The 22,331-nt window shown below is 39.3% G+C and overlaps 1 protein-coding gene across 1 annotated transcript in view; it reads left to right on the plus strand.

Moving 5' to 3' along the window:
- Positions 1-2,260: 2,260 nt before the first annotated feature.
- The window catches only part of LOC110053704 (cubilin-like), a 34,579-nt gene continuing 14,508 nt past the window's right edge, over positions 2,261-22,331 (plus strand). Inside the window, exons 1-6 of the mRNA XM_089276055.1 lie at positions 2,261-2,488; positions 6,062-6,280; positions 6,384-6,518; positions 6,618-6,852; positions 13,799-13,923; positions 14,680-14,904. Of these exons, the coding sequence (XP_089132181.1) occupies positions 2,401-2,488; positions 6,062-6,280; positions 6,384-6,518; positions 6,618-6,852; positions 13,799-13,923; positions 14,680-14,904 (1,027 nt within the window). The 5' untranslated portion in view covers positions 2,261-2,400. The remainder of the gene's footprint in view (positions 2,489-6,061; positions 6,281-6,383; positions 6,519-6,617; positions 6,853-13,798; positions 13,924-14,679; positions 14,905-22,331) is intronic.

The raw sequence follows: 22,331 nt of genomic DNA on the forward strand, positions 1-22,331 counted from the left end.
GCTCATTATCTGGAAAGCGATGTTCAAACTCGTCTGATAAAAATGAGCATCCTCAAATGATTGTGTAACCTTCCTGGGAAAATTGTTTTCCTTTTTCCGAAGCCACTTGGTCATACCGTATTCGTGCGGAGAAGAAAATAGAATACACCATATTTTTGCTCGGCGCCTCGGCACTTCACTTTTTGACCCCATGGAACGTCGCTAAAACGTCCGGCCTTATAGGCTAGGACTGATAATCTTTCTTCAATGACCCTTCATGCTCTCTTAAGACTCTCAGAAACGGAAAAACAAAATACAACCTCTTCAGCCATTATCTTCCCCTCATCATTAACTTAAGCACTACTTATAATATTTGACACCGCTTATTTACCGCGGTGTTCTCTATTTTTGCAGCTACCTGCAGTGTCAGTTAGATTCAAAATCAGGGGAAAATAGGCCCTTTGCAGCTGGGATCACGTGACCAAAGTTTTCCTAAAAATATTATATATTATGGGCTATAAAGAACGCCAGAAACTAAAAGAGCATATCGAAAATACCAAAATGGACAAGTTTGAAACCCCTGGCATTAAAGAGTAAGTTTATACGTCAGTTTGAATTTTCGGCAAATTTAGAGGATATCTATGGAAAGCGTTGTTGGAGAGAAAGGTTTTGCTCTCCATCTTCTTAGTTTTTAAAAATTCAAACCGTCATAAAATCTCATTCTCTAATGCCAGGGGCCTCAAACTTGGCCATTTTGATATTCTCGACATGCTCTCTCCATTTCTGGCATTCTTAAAGTTGCAGCCCCTAATTTTATGAAAAGTAGGTCACGTGATGGCTTAGCTGCAAAGGGCCTATCAGCTTTCCAGTCCAGAGCCTGGACTCAACGGATTGAAAATTGCATGTCATTGGTTCAGAGTTATCAAAGCAATAGCGCTTTGATCCAGAGGCTTTCAATCGAGACTTAACTGAAACCGGAAAGAGGTTCCCATGCAAGGCCTCCGGTTCCCAGAGTAAGGAACTCATACGTTAACGGCTCAGGCCTTTCATAATACTTGTTATTCACCAAGCCTAACAATTTGCTTTTTGCGCTACTAGCTGCTACTATACGTTTTGTAACGTTATCTGAAAAACGTTTTGCCCACTAAGCCTCAAACTCTTACATAATTTAAGGGAGACTAAAGCCTGACCTTCTGACCTGCAGAATATTTAAACTAGCTACGTATATTATGATAACGACATCATGATGGTGATTAAAATCTGCTCAGTCTACAATTCTATTTAATGTCCTCCAAAACTGATTCATTTCCTAGTACTTAATTCTCTTAATCTTTTCAGCGAATTAAGTTCCGCTGACCAGATTACGTCAGGTCCTGAGCGAGTGAGGAGAATTTTAATGATGATAGAAGTTCTCAAAACTGGAATACCGAATTTCAAAATAACATGCAAAGGCAAATCTGATTCGCCAACTTTTATCTGTAATTAGAAGAGAAACGAAAAAGCTGTTTCAACGTACTGTGTTAAGTCCGATGCGTGTTGATTTAGTGATGCACAATGAGTGGAAAGTGTACAAAGAGCACACGTGTTAAGCAGCTGGACCTTTTCACAAGGCACGTGTGTACTGTTATTGAAAATAGCACAATCAAATGTGTTGAATGATCCAAATCAGAAAAAAAATATGTTTCTCCATATTTAGCGACTGTCAATTCTAACTAAGCTCACAAAAATACGCGCGCGACCATTTTATCGCAGCTCCAACGTAAAGCGCTGAATATTGCTACCATAAGCTTACTCCGCCAAAATTTGGCAATATCCGTCCATAATCATTCCTTCAATATATTTCGTAGTTAACAGTTTCGTTCAATAAATTAATAATTACAACATCCTCCTAAGAATAATAAGCAAACAGAAACTCATCCTAGTGAGATCAATTTAGGCAGAAATCGACATTAAGAAATGTTAGGCTTTTGAACACGAGGCGACCTAAGATACGTTCTCGACCAATGAAAACTAGATTTGGTGTCTTTCAGAGTTCTTTTCTGTTCAAAAAAAATCTTTTAGCACCCTCTGCGACCACATTATGTAAACTACATTTTTGTAAAGAATCGGCCGCAAAAACATTGCCCTATCGTGCATAGCTCAGCGTGTCGAATTTGTTGTTCTTAAGACAATAGTCTGCCTTGAAACTCTCAAACAAAGCAAACAGCTCAGTGCAATTTACATAAATCACATTAAGCACAAGTTATTTACAATCCAAGAAATTTTCATTTAACGACTAAGCCTTACAATTTGGTGGGAATTATTAATTTGCATAAGTTACCGTTCTTGTGGAGCCAACTCAGTGATTCTCTTTACTTTAAGATTTCCACTGTTCATCTGAGAAGTGTTTTTTCCGTGTTTTTTCTTCTTTTCACCAGAACAATGGTATTGAACTGGGTTTACGTAAAGTGTTCAATTCCAAGCCTAATCTTGCTTACCTTAAGCAGTATAAATGAAGCCACAGAACAAGGTACGTACTTTTAAACAAGTCAAAAAGAGAAGTTTGCTTCTCCTTGTAACTTTTAATTACTGAGATTCTTGTTCTAATACTTTTTTGTACTTTTTGTCACGCCAAATAGAAGTGTGGCCTTATGGTGCTCGATATTTTTGTGCTAACTGATGTTTTTCTGAGTGTGTATAATTACCGTTGATTGCCACACTACAGGTCGAAACAGTGTGTCAAAGTACTACGAGTGTGAAAGTTATTGTGTGTCAGAACTTTTCATGTTGTGGTTTACGTGCTTATACGGTTAACCACTCAAAATTTGTTACAAATAATACTGTCAGTATTTCACTTAGTGTGTTGTCCGGGATTAGTCAGACAGCTTATAAACTCGCCCTCTACACATGTTAAGGTATTTCCAAATGCTAGTCGGCCAGAAATATTAAGACATTGGCGAAAATCCGAGAAGTGTTCCTACACTTCCTCTTGGTTTTAACTTGAAAGAAATGAAATTGTTAGCAGCCTAAGAACTTAAAGACAGGGGAGGGGGGGACTCCGATTTGAAATAAACTTTAGACATGATTATGCCGGTTAATTAACAAGCAAAATTCATTCATACTTTTAAAACTTTTACTGAAAATGTACCACTTTTAATGATTTCTTGCTGGTCAAATAAATCTGATGTTGCCCGGATGTTATTCTTACCTTTAGTAAGATTTACTGACATCGAACTGTGAAAAGTTCATTTGATTTTCTAAAGCACTAAAATTAGAAAACTATAAAAATATTTATTTGAGTCGAATTTCGCAACTAGTCCATCCTGAATGAACGAGACAAGAATCTGCTTTTAATGCTAGAGCAATAGCTATCTTTTGACTTCATAATGCCATGTTGTTGCTATATGAATTACATGAAAGGCATAGTTAGCCTTTGTTTAGGAAATTGTAAATTTATATTTAATAAGCGTCAATACTTTGTCCTTCAAGATGAAATCCCTCAGGCATGACACCATGAACAGTTGCCACCAGTGATCAGCTTTCTAGTGATTGTTTCAAAATCGGGCTGTGAATTATAATCTCAACTCCATCAGATGAATTAAAACCAGCATGATGCAAAGCAATATTGGAAACGGTCGAATTTGAGCAAGGTGCCCAGCAAAGAACTGGCGCAGCTGTCCATCACGCCATCGCAATAAATTACGCTGATGGTCGTTAATACTAGGCGGTCGCTCTTAATATCAGACAAGCCGAATATTTCTTCAGCTAGTGCGCAAAGTGCCACTTTTCACAGGAGCCGTTTTCTTCAAAAATGATAGTATTGACGTTTAATCGTGGCGTTTTAGGCGAGTTTTGTCGAGCCATGGTTCGTATGTTGTCGGATGGAGCCGAAACATCCATGTGGAGACCAAACGAACCTGATATGCCGGAAAGTAAGAAAGCCGTTCCAACAAATTGCTAAAACACTAAATTACGCCAGTACATGTCTTCTTGACTGGTCGAAAGTGATCGTATATTTAACATTTAAATTATTCTCTCTCGTTTTCTGTCCGATTTTTTGGTTCTTGTTTCACGCAGCGAGGAAACACTCCAAGAACCGAGGAAACCGAAGGTTCTCGTAGGTTATTTTATGGGATATTATAGTTCACAACTCAATTTTCCATTGTCGACCTCATTAGTCTAATCTGGTCACTTGACAATCTTACAAGGAAACTTTTAAATTATTAGACGGTGAGCTCGAGGTTTATATCGTAACAATATTTTATAGAGTACCAGGTATTTTTATCAAGGACCCACAGGCTAATGATTGACATGATTCACTTTCATTCCAATTTTGACCATGGTCAGTTGAGGGTAATGGGCCGAAAATTCTTCTCCATGCCACTCGGTCACGTGCGACCACTGCTACCTCGCTCCACAACGTAAAACCCAAGGCTATCCTTTCTTTTCTATGGTTCTGCCCCAGGTGTCTCTCGGTCTACCACGTTGTCTCTTTCCCTCCTGAGCCCAGGTCAATGCCGTCTAGGGATGTTAGCTTACATTCATTCTGAGAATGTGGTCAATGAACACAGGCTGATAATTGCCCACGGGGATGGTTCCAAAAACAAATACTAGCTCAAAAACAAAGTTAAAAGTCTTATGTAGTATTCTAAAAACAAAGAATTTTCAAGGGCAACTATCAGCCCCTACAGTTCACGCTAAATTTTCTGTATTTGTCACGTGACGCGACAGTGTTTGTCAGTGCAGCGGGTAATTGCTAGGAAGTTGAGCAATGACCACAACGCCCAGTAAAAAATTCATTTATATTTTACCTTTAAAGTTCACAATGCTCTAGAGCCTGTGGGTCTCAAAAACGAGAGACAGGTTTTAAGGAAAAACTAAACATTAGCAGCGGTTGTTTGCGTTCCTCTAAGAACTTGATTATTTCACGTTGCTGTTTAAGAGAGCCGGGACGGATAATCAAAAATATAATTAGCTCTTATTAACCGAGCAGGATGTCTGTATGGGAGAGTCTTGACCGAGGTCGTGAAAACAGACCGAACGCAGTAAGGTCTGTACGCACCACCGAGGTCAAGATTTTCCCATAGAGACCGACTAAGCTCGGTTAATAAGATGTTTATGATATGGCAACTGAACAAGAAAAAATGCATTCGTTCTTGTAACTGGTTTGTGACTAGCGGGCATTTTGCTTGCGAACGGTGATGAATCTGCCAAAGTTTGCTCTTCCTCTTTCCTTTTTTTCTCATCAGGCTTTTTGGCACTTCCATAAACTATGGAAGAAAAGAAAATAGAAAATAGTTGATATATTTGTATTTTAGTTTGCAACCTTTTCAAAGCAAAATGTAACCGATGATGCCGGTCTAGATGGGAAAACCGAGACCGGGGTCAACATCGATTTCAGCAAATCAAATTCGTGAATTCGGTGGTTCCCAGTCCTTGTGACACAGAACTGTACAGGAAAGCCGTTGCATATTCGAGGGTATTACATCGAACCTTTCCATCGCGTTCTGCGTATAAGCTACTTTGATTAAGTTAGGCAATATATTTTCTATGGCATGGTATAAAATAGTTTTGCAACGCTATCAAGTTGTATACCATGGAATATCCCACTTGTCACTTGTACTTTCTTGGTATGCACACTCGCAAAAAAGCGGGAAATACAATTGACTGGCAGGATATTCCATGCTATACCACGACGAAAAAGCGTTACTAGTATGCAGAAAGTTTTGTAGAGTACGTGTTCCGCCACTGTTCTGCTTTAGTGACGTTTTCATTGTCGTTGCCCTCGTGTTGACGTCATAGTTCACCACTTAATTCCCTTTGTCTTCATTTGCCAAACTCCCGCAGATCATTTATGAAGCTGAAGGTGAAAAAGGAGCGAGGGTTTTATAAAGGATTTCGCAATCAGAAGTTTTCCATCTTTTCAAAGAACGAAATGCATGTGTAAAACATTATTCCGTTTTTCTTGTCAATGAAATGAAACAGTCGAGTAGACTAAGTTAGTCCAGCACTCCCAGTACTATGTCTTTTTCGGTCAGCTTCTTGTCTTCTTTGCTGTTTCTTGTTGTTACTTATTTTACTTTCTCCTTTTCACTTCTTTCAGATTGTAAATTCACTCTATTACAGGACAGCGGAACATTTCAGACTCCGAATTTTCCGGTAAAATACCCCAACAATATTGAATGCGTTTGGAACATTCAAGTTCAGCCGGGTCGTTTTATTTTACTCTCCTTCGATGTTGTTGAGTTAGAAAGCTATAGAGGGGAGTGCATTGATCTTGTAGAGGTAAAGGATGGAAGCAGGTCTACAGATCAACTTCTAGGTAAGAAAAGAACTACACTTCATCCGGAAGTGCAAGCGTCCTTCAGTCTTTTCTCCACGAAAACTGGTCACGTGAAATACATATTGTTCTTTTTTATTTCCAGGTAGTTTCTGTGACATCAGTCTTGTACCTAAGGTTATCACATCAAGCTCAAATACCCTAAGAATTTGGTTTTATTCTGACAAATCTGACGCATACCAGGGATTTAATGGCTCTTACATCAGCCAATGGGAAAAAGGTGAACTAGTTGTGTATATGTTTTACTTTAGTGATGGAATGTTTTATTTTTTTTCTTCCCCAGAACTAACCTGTACAAAAATTATTTTCCTTTAAACAGGGTGTGGCGGTGCACTAACAAAACATTCCCAAAGCATTTCATCGCCTCGCTACCCAGATTATCCATATCCAAACTCGATACAATGTGACTGGGTTATCACAATGCCGCGTGGCAAGTTTATTCGACTCGAGTTCTCTGACTTTGAAGTGGAATTCAACTGTGACGGCAAATGCTGGTGTACTGACCAATTGGAGATATGGGAAGGACCAGAATTTAATGATACAAAGCTAGGAAGGTGAAAATGAAATGTTCTGTTTTGATGGCATCTGTCTTTTCAATTATTATCTATTTAGAAACCGTATATGATAAGTATATATTCGATGGTGTGAGAGATTTTATCGTCTAATTAGATTGGCGAAATGATTTTCTCCCACGTGTGGAGATCATTCTATCCGATCATAATTCAGCTGTCAAATCATATCAGTATTTCCAGTGCGGTTACACTGTCGTCGCGTCCTTTTCAGTTGGATTGCTTTCCCCGGTTTTGCACTTGGTTTTAAATTTTTAGCCTCCTCGACCACAGGACTGAATATTAAAAGTTGGAGCAGGTTCATCGCCCTTTAGATAAACTCAAGGAACAGCAAAAAAAAAAAAAAAAAGCGCTCGAGAAAATCCCGGAAGGGACGAATTAAACGGGAGGACGAATTAAACAGGTAATAGTCCTACTGTTAAGAGCCAAAAATAACCAGAATTGTTCATTTTGTAATAAAAGCATGAAACTTCCCAGGATGACTAACCTCTATAAGGTAAACATTTTCTGATATGGAGCCATCCCAAATTTCCACCCAGAAGCACGCTACGTGCATGTCAAAAAATGACATATTAGGCCCCTACATGGGAGCGAGGCTGAGTTAAAATGCTTATTTCTAAGCCTTTTCCGGAGTACTTTGCCTAGATTTCTTCCTTTTTAATATAACAGCAACTTATAAAGCATCTGGAAGTCGAAAAATTTTTCACGTGATTAGTCACGTGACCATCATTTTCAATAAACAATAAAATAATACCGAATATTGCATTAATACGATTAATTTTTTTCTCCTCTTCTTTCTCGTTTTTTCTCGCAAATAAAAAGAAGTTATTATTTTGAACATTACAATATAGAGTAATAAGATATTCAAACTTAGAAACCTGTGTTTCGGCATGCTCAATGTCATATTGGGGCTTTGCATCAAATCGAGGCCGAGACAAAGGATGGATCTATGTTGGCTATTGAGGTGATTTGCTTAAGTCTGGCTTAACGGGATATAACTAATTTCGGTGCAGAATTCAAGAGAAAACTCTTGATTGGTTTAAATCGTATTTGACTAAGCGCACACAATGGTGCTCCGTTAATGGCTGTCTCGGCGACTTCACCACTCTAAAATGTGGTGTGCGACAGGGAACGATCCTTGGTCCTCTTTTATTTCTAATTTATATTAACGATTTGCCTAACTGTCTATCATTTAGCATACGTAGAATGTATGCTGATGACACCCACATTACTTACGCTGCTTCTGATTTGCATTCGATTCAGTCTAGTCTATCTGACGACCTTGAAAAACTAGGCAAATGGCTTGTGTCTAACAGACTTACCTTGAACGCTACAAAACCGGAATTTATATTGATCGGCTCCAGGCAAAGATTAAGAACTCTATCTGATACACTCGAACTCTCCAATAATAATGTTCCAATTGAACAAGTTTCCTCTGCGAAATCACCTGGAGTAAATGTCAATGAAAATCTGACGTGGCATTCCCACATCAACTGTGTAAAAAGATCGCTTCTGCAATTGGAGCCATAAATTTAGTTAAGGTAATTCCCTTGAAATTGTTCTACTATCAAACTTTTTTTGCAACTTGGCATGATTAACATTCATCATATGAACATTAAAAAAATGCAATAAAAAAAATGGGGTCACCGTGCTTGTTAACGCGTCAGCAGGCTCTTAAAATGGGTTGCTTTTACTGGTTGCGCGTTAAAAATTCGAATCACCTTCATACAGAATTGAATTAGGTAGTTGCCGGTTTCGCCCCATGGCGAGTTCGCCCCCACCGAGTTCGCCCCTACCTCGACTCAACTTGATCGAGTTCGCCCCCAACCAGATCGAGTCGCATATAGAGATTATTCCTCATTCTTTTACCCACTGCCTTATTAGATTACTGGTGGCGAGGAAACTTCGCTTGGTGGCGAGGTGACTTCGCTTGGTGCAGTTGACTTCGCTCGGTGGCGACCGGGAGTTCGTTGGTGGCAAGACTCCCCGATGGCGAGATGACATAAACATACATAGACTGAAATGATTCTTCGAAAACTTTTAATAACTCGATGACAACTACGTAAACACGAACACAAAATTTTGGGGCGAACTCGAAATAGAAATTTTATAGTGGGGGCGAACTCGCCATGGGGCGAAACCGGTATCGTTCCAGAATTAAGTCTTGGTTGCTTGAAAGACACAAAATTTTATGCTGAAAGTAAAGCTTATTTTATCCACATAAGCAGTATTGCTTTATTTAAGCCGTTTTTGATTGCCTGGTTGTGAGAATATTGCACTTTTTCGGATGGTTCCGTGGTTAGCTTGAAGTCCTCGCCTTGGCCAAAATACACCCAGTACAGAACTATTTTCCAAAAAAAAATCACGTTCTACTATCAAACTTTTTTCCTTCCTTAAATATGTTCTTTATTAGACTGTTCTTAGCAAATACCCGAAAAAAAAAAATCGGGATTCACCGTGCTCGTTTAAGAGAAAAGGAGCATTTATTTCGCTATCGAGCTTAGTTTCAGGGAAATCTCTTACCTTTTGCACGCGCACGGGCTCATGACTTAGGGATGCGCAATGCAATACTAAGGAATCACATTAAGTCATTTGTGCCTCAATCTACCCTACTCTGCATATGCAACATCACTACCTCAACCTCACTTTGATTACTGCAGCCTAGTCTAAGATAATTGTGGCAAAACATTATCTAACAGGCTACAAAAACTACAAAACCATGCTGCACGAGTAATAACTTCATCGGGCTATGACGCTGATGTCGATTCCTTGTTTCACAAACTCAGCTGGAAAGACTTGCAATTTCAATGTCAAATTCAGAAAGCTCTAATGGTTTTCACTTTTCTAACGATTTGCCTAACAAATTTAGAAGTGAATATATCACTTCTAAATTTGTAACACGAAATGAATCAAATTATGCTCTGAGGGACTCAGTTAAGAAATTTTTTGTTCCCTCTCCGAGAACTAACTACATGAAAAATAGTTTTAGTTACAGCGGCGAAACCCTTTGGAGCAGCTTACCCTGTAATCACGGAAATCAGGTTTATAAGTGGAATGTTGTTGTAAGTTAATTTGATATTAGAATTAGAATTTTAGATTTAGGATCTTAGACATGTTATTCTTACCGTATATAAATAATGATTAAAGATTAAAGATTAATATACCATCCAGTAGGTCGTATTACAAGTTTCCTTGTTTTCTCATTTAAGTTTAGAACGTACTTTAAAAGCAACCTAAACAAATTCAGAGGCTGCATTCAGAGGGATCTAAATTGACATGATTGATGTATTTTACATTTTAATGCTATTCACATTTTTTCTGCATTTCCTTTGAAAAATACTGCAGCAAAGTGATTGGAAACTCTTGTTCTCTTAAAAAATTAACATATGCTTGAAGGCTAATCTTGAGTGTACCGGTTTGTGCAGTTGTGGTAGAAATTACAACTAAAAGAACCTTTATTCAGCCAGCGTTTTTAAAAGCAGGCTTAGGAACGTTATAGTCAATGAAAGCTGTTTTTCAAAACGCTTCCTTCAGACCAAAAAGTTCAGCTAGTGTTGTGACATACCTGATCTATTCCGGCATATTTGAAAGTTTCAAACGCGAAATAGAAAAGGTGTCTCAATCACAGTAAGTAAGTAACTCAAGAAAATCATGTCAATCGAACCTATATAAATCGACTCTGTATCTCAGCCTCGATTTGATGCATAGTTCTGATATTACGTTTTTGGCACATTCAAAACATACATTCAAGGTTTGAATTTCCTAGCCTAGATAATAGAATCTACATTGCAAATAATAAAATTGGTATGTAAAAAATCATCATCATTCATCAGCATCATTTTATTTCTTAATAAAACCTACATTTTACAGTTGCACTGGCCAGTCTATCAATAGTTACAAATGATTTATTATTATTATTACTTTTATTACTATTATTATTACCATGATAAATAGAGAAAAATAGAAAGTTAGAAAAAAAATGAACAAAATAAAAAGAAAAAGTGGGAAAAGAATGTGATTTAATAGATAATATATTTTTTGTTTGTTTGTTTGATTGTTGGTTGGTTTTTTTTTACTACTGCTACTGGCATTTCAATTTAGAATGATCCTGTAAACCTCAGTGAAGGAATCTTCATCTTCGAGAACACTTAGTAGTTTGTTTTTAATTCTGAGTTTGAATGATTTCTTTGGTAGTTCTAAAAATGGTAATGATTTCATCAGTGCGTATTGCTTTGCTGGTAATTGAACATAATGGTCACGTGACTATCACGTGACATAATTTAAGACTCAAAGGCAATGATTAATTTGTTGTTGTATTAAAAGAGCAAGACACTAGGCATAGTAGTCCCAGAAGGCAAAAAAAATTGGTATTTTGCATCAGCCTCGTTTCCATGTGAGGGCCTTGTATGCCATATTTTTGACATGCGCATTCCATGGTTCTGGAAGAAAAATTTGGCATGGCTCCATATCAGGAAATATTTGTCTTATAGAGGTTAGTAACCCTGCCAAGTTTGATGCTTCTATCAAAAAACGAACAATTTTGTCCCTTAACAGCTAGACTATAAGCACTGTTAGGACGAAAAACTACTACAAAGGTCTTTTTTCGTTTCTCATTGAGCATTATAGTTGCCGAATTATGTTCATGTGTTATATCTTTGAAATAATGAGTATGCAAAGCATAAAAAAAACATAGAAAGCGACTAAAACTTTTCAGATATCATGTATCGCAAATGATCCCGGGACCGGAACTGATTCCACCGCAAACAGTTAGGAATGGCGTGGACTCCATGAAAAGTCTATGGATGGATACATATTTTCTTAATTATCCTAGGTGAAGAAAAGACAAGTACCCCAGGTATAAAACCAGCAATAAAAAAAGTTTCTCACACTTCACAAAATACTAAGTTGACATGTGTCGACTGCATAAATTTTTCGTTTAGGAAACGCACTGCAAAAAGAAACACGAATCTTCGAAGATGATTCTGTCATCTAATTAACCGCTTAGAACTTTTCCCTGTACACTACATCTACTTGCGTCCTAGATAGCCACGGGCTCCCACGAAAGTCTCTAAGATTCTTTCGTGCTAGGCACCGTAGTAAAAATGTAGTCAATCCACTTGGGAATTCTCAGTTGTCTCCAAATTTGAGGATATGGTGAACATCCTGCGTTATCATACATCTCAGGCCCTGACTCAATAAAGGCATTCAGGGAAGGATCCAGCTAAACTACAAACTTCAAACACAGGATTTCGTAACGTTAGATATCATTTTTAAAGATAATTTGGTTTTATCAGCTGGGTTGATAATGTAAATTGGCCACCGTAAGGAGCTTCGAAAGCTGACGTTTCGAGCGTTAGCTCTTCGGATTCGCTCCGAAGAAGGGCTAACGCTCGAAACGTCAGCTTTCGAATCTCTCTACGGTGGCCAATTCACATTATCAATCCAGTTGATAAAACCAAATTATCTTGTTATACTCCCCACCGACACAGCACCACAGTTTCTTTAGAAACTTACCCCCTCCTATCATTTTTAAAGTTGTGAAATTTGCATGCAAATCGTTCGTACTCAGCTGCACATTTTCTTGCGTTTCATAGAGTAAATGTTGTATCAAAACATTGTATTATTACTGTGAAACTCAGAAAACCGTGAATACGAGAAATATTTAAGGATTATTATTGTGCAGCTAGGCAAAAGCCAATCAAGCGTGAGAAAACTAAACAGCAAACACCAGCGGTAATAGGCCACGTTCGATATATCAACGTTCTAACATGGCTCCGAGGCTTTCAGGACAAACTTCTATGTTTGCTGGTGTTCTCTTTGTATCCAAGTCTCTTTTGAGAATTGAAAGACAAAGGAAACTTTAAAAAATTGCAATTTTGACCCGAAAGCCTCGGATCGATGTTAGAATATTGATATATCGAACGTGGCCTATTGCTTGTGGTTTTGAGGTTTTCTGGCCTGTCCTGAACTTTATAGTGATTGGTTCAGTACCAAATTAACCATTTGGAATCAAATCCAAATGTTCACGGTTTTCTGAGTTTCACAGTCTTAAAAAAAAAGCGATTGCATAAATTTAAAATCCACTGTCCAAATTCCTGAGTCCTCACATTTCCAAATTTTATGGCAAGGCGACCATTTCCGGTTCGGGATCATTTATGGTACAATCTGGGGATCATTTCCGGTCCCGTGATCATTTGCGGTACGGAGATCATTTGAGGGCCGGGATCATTTGCGGGGCCGTACATGTCTGTCATCGCTCTCTCAAGAATCAAACATGAAAGTTCTAGGATAGTATGAAGTAAAGTTACTTTGCATGGTATTCAATCACGCATCCATTGGTTTGCATCAGAAATCTCACTGGTGGACTGGGTTCATGCGTTTGATTTCTAACACCTCACCAGCTTTCCAGGAAGTAATCCATATACAGCTTCTTTTTGTCCCACTATAGATACTACCCTCGTAGAGCTTTCTCAGAGTAACCATCTTTCCGTAAGCCTTTCAGTCGTTTCCGCCCTCAGATTATATTTTAAGGCCATCTTTCCCTCATTTCTGCACATTTTATGCTCTGTCTGCATTCTGTATACAGCCCGTTGAATACTAGGATGGTGGTTCCAATGGAGTAGATTAGTACTATACATGTACAGGCAACCTTACTTAAAATACTTTTACCTTCTCAATGATTCCATTACAGAAATCATAAATCCATGTTCGTAGTACAGTGAGCGGAAACAATTTTACCGCAAAAAAAAAGTAGCTGTAATAACGAGGCGTATTTCCTGGTTGGTTGCAAAGGCGGGATTTCTCTGTTGCTAACATGCGTTTTTCCTTCTGTGTTTGATATACCTGTTTACCGTCTGATTGACGGCACATTTGAGTTCCACGTCTAACTAAACCATAATTTAATTAATGAAGATATATTTCATTCTTTCAGTTTCTGCGTGTCTGTCCAGGAGCTAATAGTATCAAAAACCAATCGGATAAGACTTCGTTTCACAACAAATAAAGAAGGACGTTTCAAAGGCTTTTTTCTGTCATACACAAGCTCCATAACACCCGGTGAGTCATTCAGTGTTAAAAATGGGATTTAAAAAAGAACTGGCGGTTTTTGGCGAGCAATCAACTTACCGCGAAGATTATCCACTAAAGTCACGACAAATAAAAAATCCTGCTCAAATGACAATTGCTGCGTTCTCTCTACGTTAAGTGAAGATACGTGCAGTTAACTGACGACTAACCTAAACTTTGACTCACCTGAGATGAAAATGCTGAAATTATGTTAGTGAGTCTTTTGCCGGTATCTATAGGCGGCCTACCGTCGTGAATGTATGTGTTTATTATATGGCTGGCTCCGCGAGCAGGCAAGGTGAACCGAATCCTGCGCTGTGATTGGCTAACCGAGTGGGCAACAAGGCGCTATCTTGCCCGCTTGGGACTACCCGCTGTGTTCCGCAAGAAAATGTTATTTTTCTACATAAAAAATTATTTATTGACCGAGCGTCGTTATGGACCTCGACTCCGTCTCTGTCTACAGACACTTGGCCAATATCCGGGGCCAATATCCAGCAGTCTTGACCTCACGCCTGGTCAATAACACATATAAATGGTGCTACTGAGGTAAAGGTAAAGTGGAGCTGACCAGCTGCTGAAAACTGGGATGACGACCCATCTTAACCTGACATGAGTAGTTCTATTTCAAGCTGGCATTACCGTTAAATTTACAAAGGGATAATAATGATGTGATTTGGGCAACTTTCCCGTGGCCCCGATAAAACTAAAAATACATTTGCCTTACAAAGTGTTACTTTTTTTCAGGTTGTGGTGGAGATTTAACAGGAGAGAGTGGAAATATCACATCACCAAATTATCCTATGTCTTTTCCCGCGTTTTCACACTGCGTTTGGCGCATTAAAGTGCCCACTGACCGGTACATATCGCTCCGGTTTCTGGTTTTCACAGGAATCAATGGCGCAAATTCAGAATGTACGCTCGACTCCATTGAAGTGAGAGATGGATATTCAAGAAAAGACCCGCTCATAGGTAACATCAGTGAGACCAAGTTTGTGCTTTCCTCTCATATTGGTCAATTGTGTAATTCTCGCAGGTAAAATACTGTGAGCTATATCGCAGGATTAATTGATTTTTCCGTATACAAACGAGACATTTGCGTTATCTTTTATTATTACCATTATCATTATCATTATCACCATCATCGTCGCCATCACATCGCCATCACCATCACCATCACTATCACTATTACTGTTACCATTACTATTAATAATATCATTTGCTTACATCAATACGAAGCTCTGGAACAGTCTGCCTTCAAATGTGAAACAGGCCATCAATGTTGCCCATTTTAAGAGTAAACCAAGAACATTAGACCTTTATTTTTTTGCTCATTTCACTCCACCGTTATTTTGGTAGGATTTTAAATTTCACTGTTTATATTTAATTCTTAGTGTTGACGTTTAGTTAATAGTTAATTGGTGTGTATCAGATGATAGAAGATTTTTAATGTTTTAGATTTTATGACCTTGTAAATCACGTAAATCTTCGTATTTTTACAAGCTCGCTCAAAATACGTACATTTATTATCCAACTGCAGCGAATACCGTCCAAATAACAGTAAAAAAATATACAGCGATATTGCACAGTTACTTGTAAAGTAGAAAACCTCTTTGCCGGACAGGTCGACGCGCACACTCTCCCTCTTTTCATTGATAAAGTTATTGACTACAGCAGTTGGAAAATAAATCTCTTAATAGATGTTTCGGTGTGTAGCATCGTTTTATATTTTTACTCGTTGTTTGTATTTTGACGAGCCCGGAGGGCTCGTCAAAATACGGCACAACTCGTAAAAATATACAGCAATACTACACAGTCACTAAAACATCTAATAAGATATATGTATTCCCTAAAAGGAATACACGTACGTATTTTGAACGAACTTGTACAGCTCTTAGACGTGACGTGCCTAAACAAAGTATTGTATTGTTGTATTTTATCATAATCTTTATTTAAACACAGTATAAAAATTCGTCAGCTTAAGGTGGCTGAACACAGTTTTTGATACCTGTGTTTCATTCACCTTTTTCTCTAAAACCCTTGATCTCTCGGTCGCCAAAAATGGCAGCAAGCAAGTTAACAACACGAATAAAGATAAACAGACCTTTAAAATCGGTTTTGTTTATTTGTAGAAAATCTAGTCATTAGATTTTCTTTATAATTTGCATGCAACAAGCTTGTAACGATTCTCACAAGTTAACACCATTTTGCTAATAATTTAACAGACAGATCTTTAATTATCCCTTGTTGAAGGTTTACTGGAATATCTAGAGTTTCCTTTGTTAAAGTTCAATTATTTTCAATACTCCAGTTACTTATTTCCTAAAGTAATTTCGTGCCAAATTTCGTGAAATTCTAATGAGTGGTTCTCGAGAAAAAGGCGTATTTCCGAGAGTGCAAATTTTCATTCAATCGCAATTTTTTGACTTACTACGCATGCGCTTCATTTAACTGGGTTCTTTCGGTAACAAAGAAAAAGCTGAGAATTGCTGAGTTCTTTGCATCTTTACCATTTCCAACATATATTTATGATAAAAGACTAAAGCCATCAATACACTGCGTTCAGTTATAGAGAAAAATAGCACAGATACTGCGGGTGCTGAGTAAATAAAATGATCGCTCTATTGACGGCATGTTCGTTTTTTGCAATCCTTGTGCGCGCGCTGAATTGCATCACCAAAAGCGCGCGCGAAAACTGTGTTCGGCCAGCTTAAAAACCTAATATCTTTAATTCCTAATGGCTAATGTCTCTCCACGAATGCCGTGCCTTAGACATCTCCTCAGGGACCCTGCTTCCGTTAAGTCACAAGGACGACTGTTCCAAAGAATGGCACCACTATAGCTAAAGCTATTTTTATAATAGATTGTGCGCGGCAATGGAACATTTAGTTTATTCTCAGAGAAGGTTATATGCGGTTTCACGTCACTCGAGTTTAGAACTTAGATATTCTGGAGCCACCCGTGGAGAGACTTGTAAACCATCGTAGCTCTTTGAATTTGCTGCTGGTATTTTGTAGCTTTTGTAACTTATTTCGTGAAGTTATCCCAGAGTTTCCCCAAGCAATATATGTTGCAATAGTCAAAGTGTACCCTGGTCCCAGAGGTTTTTCTTGATTTTTCTTCTTTTCGAGAAGCGGCGAACGGCGAGTCGCGAGGCGGTGAGAAAGAAAAACCTCTGGTTGCCCTGGACCTGAATCTCACTTTCATGCAGACACCAGCTGTCAAACGCGTCAAATTGTTAATTACAAAAGGGACCAATGGCAACTTAGCAATCACGTGCTTATCAGCCGCTAATGTTTCCACTCGGGTGGTGAAGAGTGGTATCACTTGACCTACTTGGCCGGGGTCAATGCGCGTGTTTGCGAGAATGCTTTCATCCGCAACGATCGCTAAGGTTCTGTCTTGTTAAACTTTACTACGGAGCATGTTTCTCCACTTCTCGTACTTAAGAAGGCCTCGGGACTTCGAATAGAAAGGCATAAGCTTCTTTGAGCAGATTGTTCTCGTCGACGTCTTCACTGCTCAAACTAGCCTCTGAAATGCCACGGTTTCGCAGTTCGCGGATATGAGAGTCCACCAGAGACTTCAGAGGACACAACCACAATTATGGCATGGTGAGGGTATGAATAGCCTGGCAGGTACAGGTATTTGCAGACATCAGGGAGCAACTGAATCCTAATTGACTTCCCATGTCCAGTTGGCAGTATGCTGATATTCAATCTCTGGAAAACGCTCCTCGAGTACCGAAGTCAAAATTTCTTCGAAGACACTGTTAGAAACATAATCCATGTCGAACACAGGCGAATCTTGAACGTGTATAAACTGAGAACTGAAGTTTTTTGCATCCCTTCCTTGGTAGAGATAGGCAAAATTAACCTCAAGAAGTGCAGTGACAGATATCCCTACCGTCCCCTCGGTATTACCAATCAAACGAACCAATCATATTGATTTGGGTGTTTGTAAAAATATCCACCAATCCGAGCCCGAGGGTCAGATCCTGACCCTGGCGTCTGCATGAAAGAGAGATTCAAGCCCAAGGTAACCAGAGGTTTTTCTTTCTTGCCGCTTCGCGATTCGTGTTTGCCGCTTCGCGGCTCCTCGCAGCTGTCTCACGCGGAGAAAAATCAAGAAAAACCTCTGGGACCAGGGTAGTCAAAGTGAGGCTGTGTCAGAGCTTGATATATTAGATGTAAGGTCGCTTGAGGGACAAGGTGCCTTATTCGTTTTACGGCCCCAATGCCAGAAGCGACTTTCTTTGATACTTTTTCGATGTGGCCACTCCAATCAAGTTTGTCATCGATGGTCACTCCAAGTGATTTTGCGGTAGTGACCTAGTTAAGCTGAAAGTCATTAATTGCAAGTGTCGGAGATTCTGTGAGAGTACGTAGCCTCTGCGTCGATCCGAGAAGCATGAATTCGGTTTTAGTCATATTTAGAGTGAGTTTGTTTGCTATTTAACAAATGGTAAACACCATAGCGTGCACTATTGAGTTATAGATGCACGCGGGAGGTTGCTAGGCACGAAAGAAGCGTAAGAATCGCACGAGGCGATAGCCGAGTGCGACTCTAGCTTCTTGAGTGCTTAGCAAACCTCCCAAGTGCATCCATAACTCAATAGTGCACGCTATGGCGTTTACAATTTGTTTTATAACATAACATTGAGACATTGGAACAACAGAAGTCCTTTTATTGAGCTACATCACCAAAAAATGTTCGTGTAGTCTTACATGACAAGAGAAAACAAGCGCGCGAAAATTCATTCATGACAACCGACTGCACACCAGTAACTCGATAAAGTTTCATCTTCAGACAACTTTGAAGACAGTTTCGCATTTCTGGCAGAAGAACGTCGGCCATTACTTTGGGAACAATGTCTGTCAAAAGATTTGCTTTGTAAACATTAGCACACACGTCAGCAGCGTACACCCATGGGCAAATAGTAGACGCTAAATTAACCAATCAGAGCGCGCGCTTTGCTTTAGTTATGGTATAACAGCCAATTGTGAACATTTTCTAAATCTTGATTTAGATGCAACTGAATATTGCCTTCATTGTCATTTGCATATGTAAGATGGGTGTCATCAGCGTACATCCTCGGTGCACAATTTGATAAGCAGTTTCGAAGATCGTTGATATATACTAGAAATAATACCACGACTTAAGAGCCAGTTCCTGTAAATACCGAGAATGAGATGACAGTCGCGAAATTTTCGATTTCTTCATATTTTGCCCAAATAACCTCTGTAGTGAGTTGTTTTCGAAAATACCATTCAAAGGTCCTGAAGCGCTTTAGTTTTTTCGAAATCGAGGAAAGTTTGAAAATCGCCATTTTAGCTGCCTGACGCCGCCGAAAATGGCCGAAAATTGTGCATTTTCTTTTCGCTCGTACAGATCAACGCGATGATATCTATCAATATACTTTGGGTAGCTCATAGTGCATGTCTTGCTGTTTCTAAAGCATTAATTTGATTAGCAAAAGCTCCAAGTTTAATCATATTTTAGGCCGATAAAAGTACCTTCATCGAAGCTCGTGAGCGAAATGGCTACTTTTAGCTAATTTCAATACCATCAAAAGCCCACTGGTACATTGAATTTGAAATCGAAAATTAAAATTTTCTGAAAGCCCATACTCTATATTATGATGTGTGAAAGTCTCTTCAGCGGCCCGAAAAAAGTAACCCGTCGAGAGACATAAACGTGTGGTACATTTTTGTAAATTCGTCATTCGCAAAACCAACATGGAACTTGGCCAGCTACCTTCATCAAGAACAAAAATAAGCGAATGGAAACCTTTTTCGTCAATAAGGATACTTGTAATCTGTTTTTTCCCTTTTAGATTGACCACATGATTAACTTCTGCAAACATTTGCAGTTAAATGAAACAAGACGCTGCTTTTGGTACATTTGATTGTTATGCAAATTTATTTCGATCACCGGCACGTGCATATCGCCCGAAACTGATTTTCCTTCCGCCTACTGTATGTTTCTTTTTGAAGGTTATTGAAGGTTATTCTTATGGATACAGTTCCCCTGTCTTTTACCACCAGCTTTATAGATGAATCGTTCATTTCTTATCACTTAATATGGCACATACCTCTGAATAAAACGCATACTGTGACATCATTTTTCTTGGAGTGTTCCAACAGGCGTCCGCCAATTGCAAAACGTAAGCAGCAAGACAGAAAAACCACTAAGGCTTCTTCGTCAATCGCACCTCGCTGTCCAGATTTCTTTCTTACAAAGTTTCCGGACTTCGCTCTCTTTTAAAATTGCAAGACTTCGCCGTTCTGTTGGCCAGTCCGAATAATTGTCATGGTGTTAGTTGAGTGAGTTCTTGACTTTGTTTGGTGGTCCCAGTTCAGACCATCCGGCAAATGTGGATTGCGTGACAATCGGCCACTGTACCAAATATGTCCTTATCTCACGTTTTGCAAAGTGAGTGAAGATGGCGACGTGGACCTCGAGGGGAGGAGGACACCCACATAAGAAGTACGGGGGTGTTCCTCAAAAATTTTGATCCCCTAAGATCCCCTAAGAGGTACCAAGATCCTGTTTTTTCTCCTCTAAAAGATACCATTTGTTACATAACACATTATCTCCCTGCGTCATATTTTTTTTCGGTTCAATACCCTAAAAGGCATCGCAAAAGCTCCCGCTTTGGACTTTTTGAGGCTGCACACCCTGAGGGCTTCTAAAACTTCATTTTTAACCCCTAAAAGGTACGACGAGCTCCCCTGCCCCGGAGGGGGGGGGGGGCGTGGACAGGGAATCCAAACTGCTACTTCCTCGCCTCGTGTAGGCAGGGTGTTTTCTCTGTCTGCGTGAAAAAATGGAAACTACAGTTGAACCTGCACAACCACCTCTCCACAAAGGACCACCTCTCTGCAACGGCCACTTTTTTCATTCCGGCGGACGGTCACTCTTATTTTATCTCTCTACAACGGCCACCTCTCCACAACAGCAACAGCCACTAAAACACGCCCCAACTGCCAAAAAAAAAACTGTTCACAACGGCCAGTTAATCAACAACTGACGAACGCTGTCTGCAAAACCCCATTTTTTATTGGACATGGTCACGAAAATTGATCCGGGTCTTTGGTCTCTATTTCTGTTTGGTTTCTGTCCTATTGATATATTTTGATTGTGTTACGAATTTACATGTTACACTAAGCCTTTTTTAAGATAAAAATGTTGAAATCCAAGAAATATCGGTGTCATATTTCACCCCTACTGATACCGCTCTATAGGGGCGACTTTCCTTGTCCCCAAGGCGGCTGTTGTAGAAAGTTTCGACTTAATTACCGTTAATAAAAAAAACACAGCCTTCCTATTGAACTTTAAAAAATAGCTATATTGCTGCAGGTTTTTGGTATAGAAATGCACCAGGGACATGAATGGGATGGGAAAAGAAGGCTTAGGAGGCACTAGTCTTAAATGGGTACGTGTTGAGAATTTACGTACATAATCACTCCTGTTACCGGTTCTTGTTTAAACCTATATGAACTATACAGTCGAACCTCCACTAACGGTCACTTCTCCACAGTGAACTCCTCTCTACAACAGACACATTGTTTTGTCCCGGTGGACAGTCCATACATTCGTTCTTATTTTTGCCTCTGAAATGCGCAAAATAAGGCTACAATACATAATACCTAACTATTTTATACCGCCTAATTATTGATGGGAAGTTCGCTGGGTCAATAATTGTGAATTCTCAAGGTAAAATAAAGGAAACTTTTGGCTCTTCTGAGTGTCCGATTTTTGGAAAGCGCCCATATTATTGTCTATATAGTTTAGCAGAAGGCAACAGGGGTGAATATGTATGTAAACTCACACCGCGTATCTAAGATCTGATGCCCTCTAGGCCTCCTTTGTCCTTTTTGTATTCCAGCCCTATCACCGGTGCATTTCTATTCAAAAACTACGAACGACAAACATGTATTTTAAAGGTAAAGAGGAAAGGTGTTTGCACAACTTTTTTGAACGCGGTAATACTTTCCATTAATCTACGTAGACATGCCATGATAGCAGGACCCGCGCACGGCTCTGTCAGTTCGTCAAGTTCTGTCCTCTTGCTGAAATAAACAACACCCTCTTCCCCCTACATCCTTCAATTTCGTCCAAAAATGTTTATTTAGGCTGACAGTGCGAACCACGTTACTTGCACGAGCAAACAGTTTCACTCGCCGCCATCTTCACCCACTTTGGACACTTTGCAAGCCGCCGTTTGTCACGCAATCCACATTTGCCGGATGGTCTGAACTGGGACCACCAAACAAAGTCAAGAATAATAAAGTGTATTATCGTTTGTCTCACGATGTAGTCACTAGAGATGTAGATCGCGACGTTTCGTGTTGTCTACAGGATTCCCTGTGAGTGCGGCAAAGTCTATATCGGGG

The sequence above is a fragment of the Orbicella faveolata genome, unplaced genomic scaffold, assembly GCF_042242905.1.
Source record: "Orbicella faveolata isolate gen_17 unplaced genomic scaffold, um_ofav_v1 contig_4, whole genome shotgun sequence".
Classification (NCBI taxonomy): domain Eukaryota; kingdom Metazoa; phylum Cnidaria; class Anthozoa; order Scleractinia; family Merulinidae; genus Orbicella; species Orbicella faveolata.